The sequence below is a fragment of the Chenopodium album genome, chromosome 15 (genome assembly GCF_948465745.1).
Source record: "Chenopodium album chromosome 15, dcCheAlbu1.1, whole genome shotgun sequence".
Lineage (NCBI taxonomy): Eukaryota > Viridiplantae > Streptophyta > Magnoliopsida > Caryophyllales > Amaranthaceae > Chenopodium > Chenopodium album.
The window spans coordinates 21,161,593-21,176,564 of NC_137848.1; the positions used below are offsets into that span (position 1 = coordinate 21,161,593).

The 14,972-nt window shown below is 42.5% G+C and overlaps 1 protein-coding gene across 1 annotated transcript; it reads right to left on the reverse strand.

The window, feature by feature from the left end:
• Positions 1-352: 352 nt before the first annotated feature.
• On the reverse strand, positions 353-2,978 carry LOC145580970 (uncharacterized). The gene is made up of 4 exons (XM_081638048.1): positions 2,886-2,978; positions 1,890-2,060; positions 1,451-1,805; positions 353-1,371 (listed from the first exon to the last, which is right to left on the reverse strand). The coding sequence occupies exons 1-4, from the start codon at positions 2,976-2,978 to the stop codon at positions 836-838; spliced, it is 1,155 nt and encodes a 384-aa protein (XP_081494174.1). The 3' UTR covers positions 353-835.
• Positions 2,979-14,972: the final 11,994 nt, after the last annotated feature.

Sequence of the window (14,972 nt, forward strand, 5' to 3'; positions counted from 1 at the left end):
GACAGGAAGTGTTGATGAATCATCTAATCTGAGGGTGCTAAGAGAGGATTTAATGGATTTTATAGACAGAGCGTATGAGTTTGCAAGCTACATCTACATGGTTGTTAGGATTGCTCTTGTCATGTACCTGATTTTACTGTTTGTAGCTCTGAAATGAGATTTCTTTGATGTCCCTTTTAGTTATGCCATGTAATTGATAGATTATGAGTAATTGGAGGTTGTATTTTTTGGATAAATGAATGAAAATTGATGAATGATTGACATATATTTTATGTTTCTTGATTAGTAGTACTTGCAGTGACCATTGAATTTAAATAAAGACAAAGTTTCACAATTTAAGGACAACTTAAAGTAGTCAAAATGGCCACAGTTGGCTATATTCATAAATATCATAAAATGAGATAATTGAAGATGTTTGGTAACATTGGCAAAAACACATACCAACTACTTAATCTAAGTTAAAAAAAACCAAAGATGACTACCAACATAACCAATTGTTCAGTACCAAAAAACCAACTCCTAATCTACTATTGTCTAACACTTTTGTCAGCTTGGAGAATTTGAGTTTGCTTGAGACATGTTAACTGGCTGGCTAGGCATTTGTGATGCTGTCAAAACTGTTGCAGCTTCAGTTGAGAGTAAGCCTTTCTGTCCCTGTGATTTCTTGGCAGATGCTGCAGCCTTAGTTGCTAGTTGATTAGTTGTCGCAGACTTATTTGCTGCCTTAGCTGCCTTTGCCGCATTAGATTGGTCTCTGACCCTAGGATTCTTGATGACGACAGGCTCACTTGACTTTAGTTCTTTCCCAGTTAAGCCTCCTTTGCAAGTTGCCTTATTATGCCCAAAGCAACCACACTTGCTGCATTTCACTGTTTTTGACCTTTTTCCTGGTTGCTCTTCTCCTTCTTCCCTTTTTTCTATTCCTACTTGGTCTGCCAATTCCTCTCTTCATCTTAGGAGGCATGATGATTTTGCCTGACTCATCTGCAGGCCATTGCTCTGTGTCAGGGATTGGGTTAATGCAGACACTGTAAGCTTGCTTATATGTCTTCACAGAGTACCAGGAACTGACAAAGTCATGTGGGTCCAACTTTGCATCAATGCAGGCTCTGATGGCATGCCTACATGGCACACCTGTCAGCTGCCATGCCCCATAGGAACAAATCTTCTTGTTTAAGCTCAAAGAAAATTGAGATCTTCCCTCATGAATTTCATACTCTCCAGGGCTGGACTTGTAAACTCTGCAGTTTGAGCTAGCTTTACCTATCTCTTTCACAAGCTTGATAATTTTGGGACAAATATCTTCATCTTTCCAAGACTTGGTATTCTCAAGCCTTGTTGCAATTCTCGCCATACAAACCCTTGTTATTCCTACACACAAAAGCTTAATTAGACAATTACTTAGAAGGTAAATTAGACATATACTCAGAAGCTAGTGTAGAAATAATACCTTCTAGTAAAGTTAATATAGGTCCACACTTATTCACCCCAAGTGTAGAGTTGAAGCTCTCTGTAAAATTTGATGTATTAGAGTCATTGCAAACGTTAGGGTCAAATTGATGCTTACTCCATTTGGACTGTTCTCCTAAGTCTACAAACCAAGTCATCACAGCTTCACCTCCTGCCTTCTGCAACTTCTCCATAGCTTTCCTGAATGAGAAAGCTGAAGTATCATTGCAAGCTCTCCAAAACAGAATATACATCATAGGGCCTGGAAACTGCTTCTTGTAATTTCTACTGAGATGCCTACAGCAAAACCTTCTGTCAGCTTCAGGCCAGACCTGTTCTAAAGCTAATTCAACTCCCTGATACAATGAAATTCCCATTAGTATGTGCATATATATAGATTACAAAAGAATAGAAAACACACTGAAATGGAAGTTACTTGCCTTTTGCCTATCAGAAATTTTGGTCCAATGCTTCCTTAATGAATCCTTGACAATGTTAAGCAAATGCCAGAAGAAGTAAGTCAATGATTGCTTGTCTTCTTGGCCAACTACAGCATATGCTATGGGGAAAATTTCATTATTGCCATCTATTCCCACAGCAGAGAGCAATACCTGTTTTGGGTGTTTTTATCCCTTGAGAGAGTTACGTCACAAAGTCTGGTCCGACTCGAGCTGCACCTGCAAAAACACGGAGACTCCGGTTGTAGGAGCTCCGCCTCCGATGATCAACTTAGTAACTTGAAAAGGAATAAAGAGTGCAGAAATTTAGGTGGGTATCTGCTTGGATTCCAAGCTCAGGTTTTCTCTGATGAGAGAGAATATGTGTGTAATAAATGATTGTAGATGTCCCCAAAATGGGGGAATATCTCCCTATTTATAGGGTCTTTAGGAAATGTGCCCCTCCTTAGGTCACTCTGACCTAGGACTGGTGGGCTGCGCCGCAAAGTGCGGATTCTTGGGAATTGGGCCCTTGAAAGCCGCAAAGTGCAGATTCTTGGGAATTGGGCCCTTGAAAGCCGCAATTCTGATGAAGATCTGAGATTTCCACGTGTCAGCTGGTGAGTGGTCTTTGATGACCTGCCAGGCCTTGACACGTGGAGCTCTTTCATTGGTCCATGTGTCTAGGGTATTTTTACCCTAAACATTTGCCCCTCACATGGGTGACGTGGCAGGCCACGTGGCGCCTGTGACACGTGTTCCCCCATGAGAGGTGAACAGTAAAAACGACTAGTAATAAATTCGGGGTGTAACGGGGATGCCCCCGTTTCACCCCTCTATAAATAGGGTTTTACCCCCCCCCCCCCTCCTCCTCTCATTATTTCCATTTAATTGACTTTCTAGAGAGAGAAAGAGAGATTTTTAGAGAGAGATACTCTGATTCTGTCTGCGTCAGTTTTTCAAGATTTTCGTGTGCGTTCTTTGACAACACCCGGTCACCCGTCTATAGCAGTTTTCAGAGTTTTTCAAAGCTAAAGTAAGGTAACTACTTGTACCCTCTTTCAGCTTTTCTTCCTTTCCACCTGTATACATTCTTTTTTCCGTCTGTATACGTTCTTCGAAAATAAAAATGGACTCTCCATCCACACACTCGGCACTAGCTAGGACATTCAGCCGGTCTCCTGGTACGGCTGAATCTAGAACCGGGGGTGCCTTTTCTGATCAATCGAAACTGCTTTGCTCATCCCCGAATTCCTCCCTCTCTGTGTCTGTGTAGGACACAATGGCCAGAGTTAAACAAACGGCTATTAAGCCCAGACGGCGGCGCGCTAGGGAAGTGCCCGCATATGAGGTAATTTGTGACGAGGACTATGATGGTCCGGATGAGCAAGAAAGTTCATCAGATGGTGCCCCCTCTTCCCAAAGTAACGTGAGGGAGGCAGACGATGAGGAATCCGTCTCCTCTCAAGAGGCGGAAAAGGAGTCAGGCGGCGAGGACGCCGCTGAGAGATCAGGGTCAGAGGCTTCTAGCTCTGGGAAAGATAATTTCGCGGCTGACTACCAGCAGCTGGCCAAGACCTCAGTTAACCCTGACCCGAAGAAGACAAGGATGCTTCTGGGTGATATATCCCTGCTGGAGAGTGGCTTCAAAGCCTTCAAAAAGAAGTACCCCTTTGGAAAGGGGTGGGATATAATTGTTCCGCCTGGGGACACAATTATGGCCTGGGGGGACGACATCGAAAATGCAGACAACTACTTCGTCTGCTTCGAGGCGGTGATAGAAGCCGGCCTCCGGTTCCCCCTCTATACAGGGATAAGGAAAATCCTCAAAGGATATGATCTGGGCATCTAGCAACTCACTCCCAAATCGTGGATGAATATACTGAGTTATATTGCCGCCTGCGAGTTCCAAAATATAGACCCCATCTTCTCCGCCTTCGCTCATATGCACTACCTGAGCAAGGCCCCAGGCGGTCATGGGGCATGGTATACTCTTACCACCTTGCCTCAATACCAAATAACTTTGGACAAGGTGTCCAAATGGTCCGGGTGGAAGGAGAAGTTTTACTTGATCTCCTCCCCCACACTGAGACACAACCGGACCTTGCACCGATATAATAAAGAACCGACTCTCCTGAGTAGAAAATGTGCCCTCCCGATACTCTCCTCTAGAGCCCGGGAGCAGATAATGGACCCAGTTTTCTTCGAAACCACAACTGAGCCCTTGGGGGATGGGACTCAGATTATTGTGCCAAAGAACTGAATCCCCCATCCGGACTTCTTTAAGGACGAAGCCTTTTTGTCCGCCTGCGGGTTAAGCACCATGTTTCCCAAGGGTAGATCCACTTTGCATCCGGCAATTTTGCCATCTTTGTTTTTGTACTTCAACTTTTATTGCTTTGACTAACTTTCCATTTGCCCCTTGAAGCCGACGCCTTGAGAATGGTGGACCCGGAGAAGACCCCAGCGAAATCTGCTACGCAACTGCGCAAGGAGCAACTACTTGCTAAAAAAGCAGCCGTTGAGGCCAAATAGGCCAAGAAAGGCGGGGTAAGACCGCCTGACCTGTCTTATCTTCTTTCAATTTCCTTTTTAGGGGTTTTTGCCGGCTGTTAACTTTTTGATATTTCCTTTGCAGGGCACCTTCAAAATCTTTCCTCGCTCCATCTCCAAGCTTATCAAAAGACCTGGAGACGAGATGAACAAATCTCCGGCTGCTAAGGCCGCAAAAAGGACCCTTCTCAATCAACCTCCTCTGCCAAGCCGGATCGTCCTACGACCGGCGGCAAATCACCTCTGTTCTGAGGGCTTTGAGTGAGAGCTCAGGGCGCTCAGAGAAGAAAGCACCGGATGCCTCTAAGGCATCGAAGAGTGGCGAGCCACTCAATGCTACAAGCAGTGCTGCAGCGACTGGGGAGGGGGAAACCCCACTGCCCCAAGCCCAAGGTAAGAACCGTATTGAAATCCCTTGGCCACTTGACTTCATGAGAGTCAAGACTATGGTCGGTAAGCAGTCGGCAACGGATGAATGCCAGCTATGCTGCATCTCTCTCACCAAGTACTTCTAATGGTGCAGATGCTTCTTCCGGGCCACCAGACCTCCCGGCATTTGCCAAGAGAATGGTGAGGACTCTCACCCGGTCTGAGAAGAATTCAGTGCCTGATCTGCAGGTGGTGGATTTTGACCGGGTAATGGGCCAGCTTGCGGAGGTAAGTTGTTCTCCAACTCAACACTTTTTTTTTGTATTAACTTTCCAGCTGATCCTTTCTAGGTTATGCTGAGAGTGGAGGGCTCCATGGCCCCTTTCAGGCGAAAACAAGACGAGGTAAATGACGCCAAACAGAGGGCCACTCAAAACTCAACTCTGCTGAATATGCTAATTATATGTCTGAATTAAAGATTAAAGCAGTAGAGTTGCAACAGGAGGAGCTGATCCGGCATTTGACGGCTGCCAACTATGCTGCTACCAACCGGGCCAATGTCCTTGAGCAACAACTGCAGAATGCTCAATATGATCTCAAGGCATTGGAGGGGGCTGACCAGGAGAACACCAAGCTCCGGGCAGATGTCACCCGGTTGGGGATCGAGCTGGTCACACTGAGGAACCAGCAAAGCAATGCCATTGTTAAGGAGCAGCGCCAACTGGTGGAGGAGAATGAGCGGGACAATGAGGCCTGCCTGAAGATAGCCTGGGGGCTCCTCTACCCGGACATAGACTATGATGTCTACAAACTTCGGTATGATTACGCCACTGCGGTGTATGATGCCCAAGTTCTGGGGGAGGCAGCTCCGCCTCGTTTCAAGGCCTGGACTGTTGAGTTGGGGTACGAAGTCTCCGATGATGAAGAGGAGGAGCTGGTGGAGGGCTAGGGAAACCAAGACAGTCAGCCTCAAGCGGCTGAAGATCAGTCAGGAACCCTCTCTGCCGGCTAAGACCAGCCGGAGCAGCAGCAACCTCAGCAACCCTGAGTCAGCCACTCCAGCTTCTGCGACAGTATGCCATTTATTTTCCTTTCCGGCTTGTAGGCCAAGTATTGTTGTACCTTTACCGACTATGGAGTCGAGTAAGATTAGTTTTTGTTTCTGCACCGGATGTGATTCCGGCTAACAATCTTTTTGGTCTTTGTGCCAATTTTTAATTTTATGTTTGCGTTTGATTTTTGAATTTTCAGTTTTGCATGTATACTTGTTTTTTTACTTAACTTATCGAAAGCATACATCAAATGGTAAACCCGGCTGTTCTTGCCCCTGGGCGGCTGTGTAGTTGGTTTTAACTTGAATTGATTGATTGGCTTAGAAATGTCTAATTCTTTAAAGAGCATGATATATTTGTAAGCCAATCAATCACAGTAGTGATTTCCCCAAACCAAGTGCACAACCGTCCAAACAACAGGCGTTCCAGCCATCTACCTAGACGGTAAATGATCGTCTGAGAAGGTTGCATAGCTATTACATCACTCTTTTTGCCCCCATGGGAGAGTCTGTACAATTTTGGAATGAAAAGCCTAAGTAAGAACTTCGGTCGGAAACTGGCTGATGTCTTAGGACATCCGGTATTTCAAAAACTTAATCGTTCTATAGACTGTTCTGGTCAGACGGCTATGAGTTGACTAATTTGGTCGTTCAATCTTTGCCGTCTGCATAGGTACGTAGAGCAAACAGATAGGCTACTCTCTGCGACGATTGCACCAAGAGGGGTGTCGCCGGACACCGTTATCCATGTTGGGATAGGCGATTTTATAAAAAAAAACAACCATCCGGCCATTGGCCTCTAGTCTAGGTTGAGACCGGCTGTATAGCCACTAAGCGGTTTTATGCCTAGTTTAGTTATCTGGCCTTTGGCCGCATGTCACTTGGACGTTAAATTTGCTACTAATTTTCAAACTTAGTTGGTTTAGCAACTGACCCATCTATGCATTGCCCAGACGGAATGGAAATTATAAAAACAATAACACAATTGAAAACAAAAAGAAACTTTTCATTAATGGGCTCTTTGTGTACAAAAAATTTACAACTCTCATAAGTAGTACTTTTTTAAGTTGTCTACATTCCAAGTTCTAGGCAGGCGTCTTCCGTTTGGGGTTTCCAAGCGGTAGGTGCCGTCCCTTACTTCTTCATAGATCCGGTAGGGGCCTTCCCAATTGGGAGTTAGCTTTCCAAGCTCATTGGCTCTACCGGTTGCCTCCATTTTTCGTAACATGAAGTCGCCAACTTTCAAAGGGCGCTTGTGCACTTGCCTCCATTTTAGGCTCTCGTCATTCTCAGACGGTATATCTCATGACGCATGGCAGCATTGCCCCTGCGTTCCGGGAGGGAGTCCAGTGCCAGCCGCATGGCCTCCCAATTTGCCTCTTCGTAATAAAGCATGACTCTGAGAGTTGGCTCGTAATGTTCAATGGGCAAGACGGCTTCAGCACCGTATACCATGAGAAATGGGGTCAACGCAGTTGCCCCTTTGGCAGTTGTCCAGATGGCCCATAGGACATGAATTAACTCTTCTGCCCATAAACCAGCGGCTCTTTCAATTTTCTTTTTAATGTCGTATGAGATGAGTTTGTTGAAGGCTTCAACTTGGCCGTTTGCTTGGGGACGGCCGATTGATGCAAAACAGTTTGAGATCCCTTGATCTCCCAACTAAGTCTTGAGATGAGGCATTTCAAACTGAGGGCCATTATCAAACACCATAGACATAGGTACCCCAAACCGGGTGATGATGTTCTTCCAAATGAAAGAGATGATATCCTTTGTCTTGATGTTCTTGACCGCCTCCGCCTCCACCCCCTTGGTGAAATAATCCACAGCCACCAGAATATAACGTTTTCCGCCTGGTGCAGGCGTATAAGGACCTAGAATGTCCATGCCCCGCTTAGCAAATGGGACTGGGCTGTTGATTGTCGTTAGATCAGTAGCCGGGCGGTGAATAAGCTTGCCAAACTTCTGACATTTGTCACATTTCTTCACCAGCTCTTTGGCATCTGCCTCAAGAGTAGGCCAAAAATAATGCCGCCTGGCTCTGACGGCTAGGGACCTGCCGCCTATATGGGAGGCGTAGTATCCCGCATGCAACTCTTCAGAACTTCCTTCCCCTTTTCAAGGTTAACACACTTCAATAAAGGTTTAAGGAAACCAGCCTTGAAGAGCTCCCCGTTTCTCATCTTGAAGTTTGCTGCTCGTTTCCTCATGACGGCTACTTCATGTGGTAATTCAGGGAGCGTGCCGTCTGTTAAATATGCCCGGATGTCATCCATCCAGGTAGAGATTCGGTCCAGAATTCCAATGGGTTCTTCATATATACTTCTTTTTTCCAGAACTTCCCAAAAGACTGACCGGGGCGTATCACAGCAGGCGGAAGATGCCAATTTGGACAATGCATCCGCCTGGTTGTTGTCTGACCTAGGCACCTGACGCAGACGGAATTCTTCAAGTGCCCTAGCCTCTTCTTTGACTGTCTGAAGATATTTGATCATAGCCGGATGAGTTGCTTCATATTTACCCTCATACTGACTAACGATCAACTGTGAATCAGAAAAGGCATCAATCTTTGTTGCCCCTGCTGCCTTACACATGCGGATTCCGGCTAGCAGGGCTTCATACTCTGCCTCATTGTTTAAGGCCTGAAACTTGAACCGTAGTGCATATTCAAATTGGTCTCCTTCAGGAGAATCATAGATAATGCTTGCACCACAGCCGTTCTTCGTAGAGCTCCCGTCTACATACACCTTCCAAACCTGATCAAGATTATCCGAGAAACCGGACGAGTCATCTCAACAATGAAGTCGGCAAACGCTTGACCTTTCACAGCCTTTCTTGATTCGTAGGAGATTTCAAGACTTTGCATTTCAATAGCCCATTTCAACATTCTGCCGGATGACTCCAAGGTAGACATTGGCCGCTTGAGGGGCTGATCGGTGTAGATTACAATCGGATGTGCCAGAAAGTAAGGCTTCAGCTTCTTGAATGCCATATACAGGGCAAGGCCAAATTTTTCAACCATGGTGTACCGGATTTCAGCATTTTTTAGCACATGACTAATGAAATAGACCAGGAGCTGGATGCCGTCTCTCTCAGTAAGGAGAAAAGCACTGAGGGAATGGTCTGAGACGGCTAGGTACATGTATAACGTCTCTTTGGGCAAGGGGCTAACAAGCCTTGGCAAAGAGTGCAAATGTTCTTTCAGTTTTTTAAAGGTCATCTCAGCATCATCCCCCCATTCAAATCTAGTCTTCTTCCTGATTGCTTGGAAGAAGTAAAGGCATTTGTCACCTGACCGGCTGAGGAACCTCCCCAATGCCGCCAGGCAACCAGTTAGTCTTTGTAGTTCCTTGACGGTGTGGGGTGACTTCATGTCAATCACCGCCTGTATCTTCTCAGGGTTAGCCTCTATCCCCCTATGATCAATCAGGAATCCGAGAAACTTCCCAGACTCAACACCAAAGACGCATTTCTTAGGATTTAACATAACCTTATGCCGCCTGAGTGTAGTGAAGGTTTCTCTGAGGTCAGCAAGGTGATCCGCCTGCTGCTTGGATTTGACTATCATGTCATCAATGTACGCCTCTACGATCCTCCCAATTTGATTAATGAAGACTGTATTAATCATCCGTTGGAACGTAGCCGGCGCATTCTTCAAGCCAAACTGCATCACAGTATAACAGAATAGCCCCTGATCAGTGATGAAGGTCGTCTTCTCTTGATCTTTTTTCCACAAGGGTATCTGATGGAAGCCAAAATAGGCATCCATGAAACTCATCAGGGCATGACCGGCCGTAGAATCGACTAAGCTGTCGATCTTTGGAAGCGGATAACTATCCTTCAGACATGCCTTGTTGAGATCTGTGTAATCAACACACATACGCCAGGTACCATTCGGCTTCTTTACAAGCACAACATTCGCCACCCAGTCGGGGAAATTACATGGCCGAATGAACCCAGCATCCAACAGCTTTTTGACTTCGGCAGCTGCCGCCTGACTTCTTTCCTCGCAGTGATTTCTCTTCTTTTGCCGGATGGGCTTCTTTTTTGGATCCACGGCGAGTTTGTGGACAGCGAGATTCGGGCTGACGCCTGGCATCTCTTCCACTTTAAAGGCAAAAATGTCTTTGAATTCCTTCAGCAGAAGGTGCAAATTTGCACCTAAGGTAGCATAAGCAACCATCCTAACCTTTACAGTACGCTCTGGACGGCTGTCATCCAAAGCGAGGTCAATGTTTTCACCAGCTGATTGGGGGCGGTGCTCATCTGACCGCTCTCCGGTCAGTGATTGCTATTTTTTCTCTTTCTTCACCTCCACCAGCTGAGCAGCTTTTCTCTTCTTTTCAGCTGCTGGTGGGGCTGGGTTAGCATCCTTGACATTGTCAAGGTCTATTGGTTCCTGCCCTTGGCCGTCTGGGGCCACAATATCTTTGACGGCTGAGAGGTAACACTCCCGGGTCGTCTTCTGATCCCCGTTCAAGGAACCAACAAAGCCATTATCCCTCTCATACTTGATGAGTATGAGGGAAGGGATGATTACAACCTTGGCTTCGTTGAGGGTGGGAAGGCCTAAGATGATGTTATAGGCGGTCAGTTCCTCAACGACCAAGAATTTGACGACCAGATGTCGTCCTTCTCCTTTCTCTCCCAGCCGGATAGGTAGGTCAATCCTACGGACTGGGTAAACCATCCCACCCCCAAAACCTACCAAGGGGTGGGTTGCCGGATACATGCTGTTGGGCCTGTATTTCAGCTTTTGCAAGCACCGAAGGCTGATGATGTCCGACGAATTGCCGGTGTTTATAAGGATTCGCCCAACCAGCTGATTGGCGACCTTACATTCAATGACGACCGGGTCTTCATGCGGATGGCGGACGTTGCCCCTGTCCTTCTCAGTGATCAGGACATCTGGGAAGGTGGAACTAGCAGACGCCTACTCATCATCATCCTTGTCTATCTTTCGAAGATGGCTTTTGGTGCCCCGGATGGTAGGGCCACCACATGAGAACCCGCCAGCTATAGTGTAGACCAGCTCCTTATCGGTGTCCGAACTACTAGTAGGCTGGGGAGTCTTGGACGACAGCCCTTTGTTCTTCTTTTTAGTCCCTCCTAGGGACTTAGAAATGTAGGACTTTAACATCCCTTTGTCAGCCAGACGGTCCAACGCCCGTTGAAGGATGAAGCAGACCTTGGTGTCGTGGCCAACTTCCTCATGGTATTGGCAGAATTTGTTCTTGTTCCGTGACTGGACGGAACTCTTCATTGGGTTTGGCTTCTCAAGAGACAGCCGGTCCTTTATCTCCATGAGGATGGAGTTGCAGTCCTTGTTAAACTCGTACCTGGGGACGTACAGTTTAAATTCTTTCTTTTTCTTCTGGGGCGGCTGGTCAGAATCACTAACCGCCCAGACTTCTTTTCTCTTCTTGCTCTCTTCTTTCTTCTTCGCCGGCTGAGCAGACCGGCTTACTAAAATCCTTCACAAACCCTAGCTTCTTCCTTCCCCGATTCAAACGATCAAAAAAATTTGAAGCAGAGTGATAGAAGGCATGCAATGAACGTCCAATCAACATAAATGGGAAGGGGAAGGGTTTATTTCTGGCAGTTGGAGGGAATCATTTTAATGGGGGGTACATTAGTCTTTTCTAATTTTTAAAAGCCTAAGCTGCTATTAAGTACATTATTAACGTCTGATTAACAGACTAATTACGGGAGTTAGTAAGTCAAAATGTGGAGTGTATCAGCAGGAAGTCAAAAAAAAAAGGTGGTACCAATGAAAAAAGTCAGAACCTGGAGTGTACCAATGGAAATTTCCCTAACTTTAATTAGATATATATTTTTAATTATGAACTTTTAAGAAGTTCATATTTCGTAAATATACAAGAAGACTGGAGAAGGAATTTGTGAATGTTGAGAACCGAACCTCATACCTCAAGGATGTGAGGCGAACTCTGAACCACTGCCTCAAGAGATCTCTCTCATTCAGTATTCACTTATATATAGGCATCTGACAACAAATTTATTTATGCACCTTAGCCCACTTGGCAAGTTGGTAGGCAATAATTTGCAATAAAATAGTATTATTTCGAGCATAATTGGCTACTTGATTGGTTATAAGCCTTTAATTACCAAATTGCTTACAAACAATGTGTAAGTATAAATATTCTGTACTTCCTGACCAGAAATAAATCATTAACTTGCCATGAATAATATTATGCCGCCAGCCGCCTGTTTGATTTCAAGTGAATAAACAATGCGTCATTTGATCAATGTCCCAATTACCTCATACAAATAAGAATATACCATGATTATACAAGTAATTGATAAGTATTTATATGGAGCAATTGTTGTATTACTGTTATCTTCCCATGCATCCTTAAAGTAAAACAAGTATAAGAAGATTCCATTATATATAATTCAAAACCCCCCTATAAATTTATCATCATTGTTAATAAACTAACCATCACAAACCTTGACCACAATTCAATTCTTGTTTTATGGTCAAATTTCGTGGTTCACGATATTTTTTGAGAGAAGAAAAAATATATACTCCCTCCGTTATTATATTATAAGTTTATTTTTCTTTATTATGTGAGTAATAAATATTAAAAATAGATATCTAATAAAGGGACGAAAATTGACTTGTTGGCTGTTTGGGGATATGTTCATTCTTTGAAATTTGTGCACAAGCTAGAAGACATGTCGCAAATCTTAAGAATAATTGAAAGATAATTTAGAAATACATATATATTGCAAAATCGTACATAAATCGGTGTAATTAATTTATGTTAGATTTTTACTTTACTTTTCTATTCGCAGCTGGTAATCTATCATCTATCTTCCTAATTTAAATGAGTACATTTCAATACAAGGAGTGATATATCAACAATAAACGTTCAAGTGCTCAAGATTATTAGTGAGTTTGTATCCACACACTAAACAAAAAAACCTTGAATGTCTCTAGCTAGTTTGAAACCGTACCACAAATTATGATATGAACAAAAGTTTAGAAATGCATGGGACCAATTAGAAGTATACAACTTGATAGCACTTTAAAGCCACAAAGTTAACATCAATTGTATTAATGGGGTGCACCTAAGATCCACACACGTACGTAAGAAGAATAAGTTCCATAAATATACCTAAAATTTTGAAAGTTAAACCACCGCATGAGTGACATTGATTTATCACATTTTGAACATATGGACTAATGGTCTTGAAGAATATATGCATGATTCTGTGAAATTCAATCGGATAATCTTATGATGTAATATGTCAATCCATATCCAAATTAAAAGTTTAATATATCAAGATTTAATTACAAATTTACAATTCCACGTATACTTCGCATAAATTTATTTGTGGCTCTAAAATGATGAATTGGTGAATCACTTTTACAACGCTTTTTTAGCTCGACAACATTATATTGGTAATTAAGTCATGTCTTGGGTCTTTTCGACTTTAATATATTAAGTTTGCCACAATTCATTTTTGACCATTAATAAGTACTTTTATTACATAATGAAAAATATAATTTAAAAAAAAGTTGAGTATCTAGAAAATATATATACAATGAAATTAAACCAATAACAATTAAAAATTAACTTATAACATTTATATATACATACAAGTAATAATACATGGACCCTTCAGAAAAAAAAAAAAAAAAATGTAATAATACATGATCAAATAAAGTTAGTATATATGAAAAGTACCAAGTGTCAAAATGATTCATGTACAGTACGAAGGAAATAAAATGAATTACTAATTAAGATGATAATGGTTGGGTTGCATACAAAATTTGGTAACTTCGCAACGGAAGATCGACCAAAATGCTGATTAAAAAAAATTATATAATACTATACTATCAATCGTTTCTAAATAACTCATACGGTTCGTTTGAGTTTTTGCACTAATTATATTGATTAGCTTTGATTTATATTTATATAAAATTTAGTCAATTTGTTTTTAGATATCATTGTTAGATTAGTATTACTATTCATTATCAATCAACCTTTTATAACTTATACTTCTTACTTCTTATTAATGTATATTTTCATTTATAAATGGAAATTTTGCGAAGAACTACCATTTAAATGAAGAGTTTTAGAAACAACTACCATTAATTTTTTTTTTTTTTTTTTTTTTTTTGTTGAAACAACTACCACAAAAACAAAATAAGTTTGAGTAGCACTACCTTGACAACTAATCCGGCGAAAATCTCTAACAGTGGTGGGCCCCACGAATTACATTTTTCCTCCTGAAATTCCACTTGAATTAACGCATGTATCCCTAATTTAATTTCTCCCCGGCCAACTACCTATCTTCCTCTTCATTAATTTCCCACCCAACTCCATTCATCCACCTTTATTCACTCATCTCCATCTACTCATCTCTGAAACTCATAGAATACTTATTGCAAATACATAAACAAAGAATGAGTAATGAACCCTTGATTGGATAATAAAGATTAGTTTCCCCCAAAACCCCCAATTTTAGAAATCCCCAATTTCAATTTTTTTCCCAAGAACCCTAATTTGAAGATTCAATTGAGAAATTATGTCAATTACAATGGAAAATAAGACATACATTACCTTGACATGAGTTCGCTGAACAATTTACCTTCTTCTCTCGCTCGGAATTGAAAGCAATCAAGATATTAGGGTTTTAATTTTTTAAACAAAGGCAAAAGGGGGAAAAACGAAGTTTATTAGTATAAATAGGGGAGAGAGAAAGAATTTTAGGAGGGAAAATGTAATTCGTGGGGCTCAATGTCGGAGATTCTTGTCGGAATAGTTGTCAAGGTAGTGCTAATCAAACTTTTTTTTGTTTTTGTAGTAGTTGTTTCAAAAAAAGAAAAAAAAAATTAAATGGTAGTTGTTTCCAAAACTCGTTATTTAATTGGTAGTTTTTCACAAAATTTCCTTTATAAATGGTTAAACTTATATGTTTGCTTGTGTTGTCCCTGCTGATCAAATTGTTATAAATGTTTAGAAACAAACCCTAAAGCTAACTTACAATTATATTGAATTGGATCGGACACGTACGCTAGAGGGCGTAAGTTCCATAAATTCCTATAAATCTATAATGTTGAAACTTAAACCACCACCTGAATG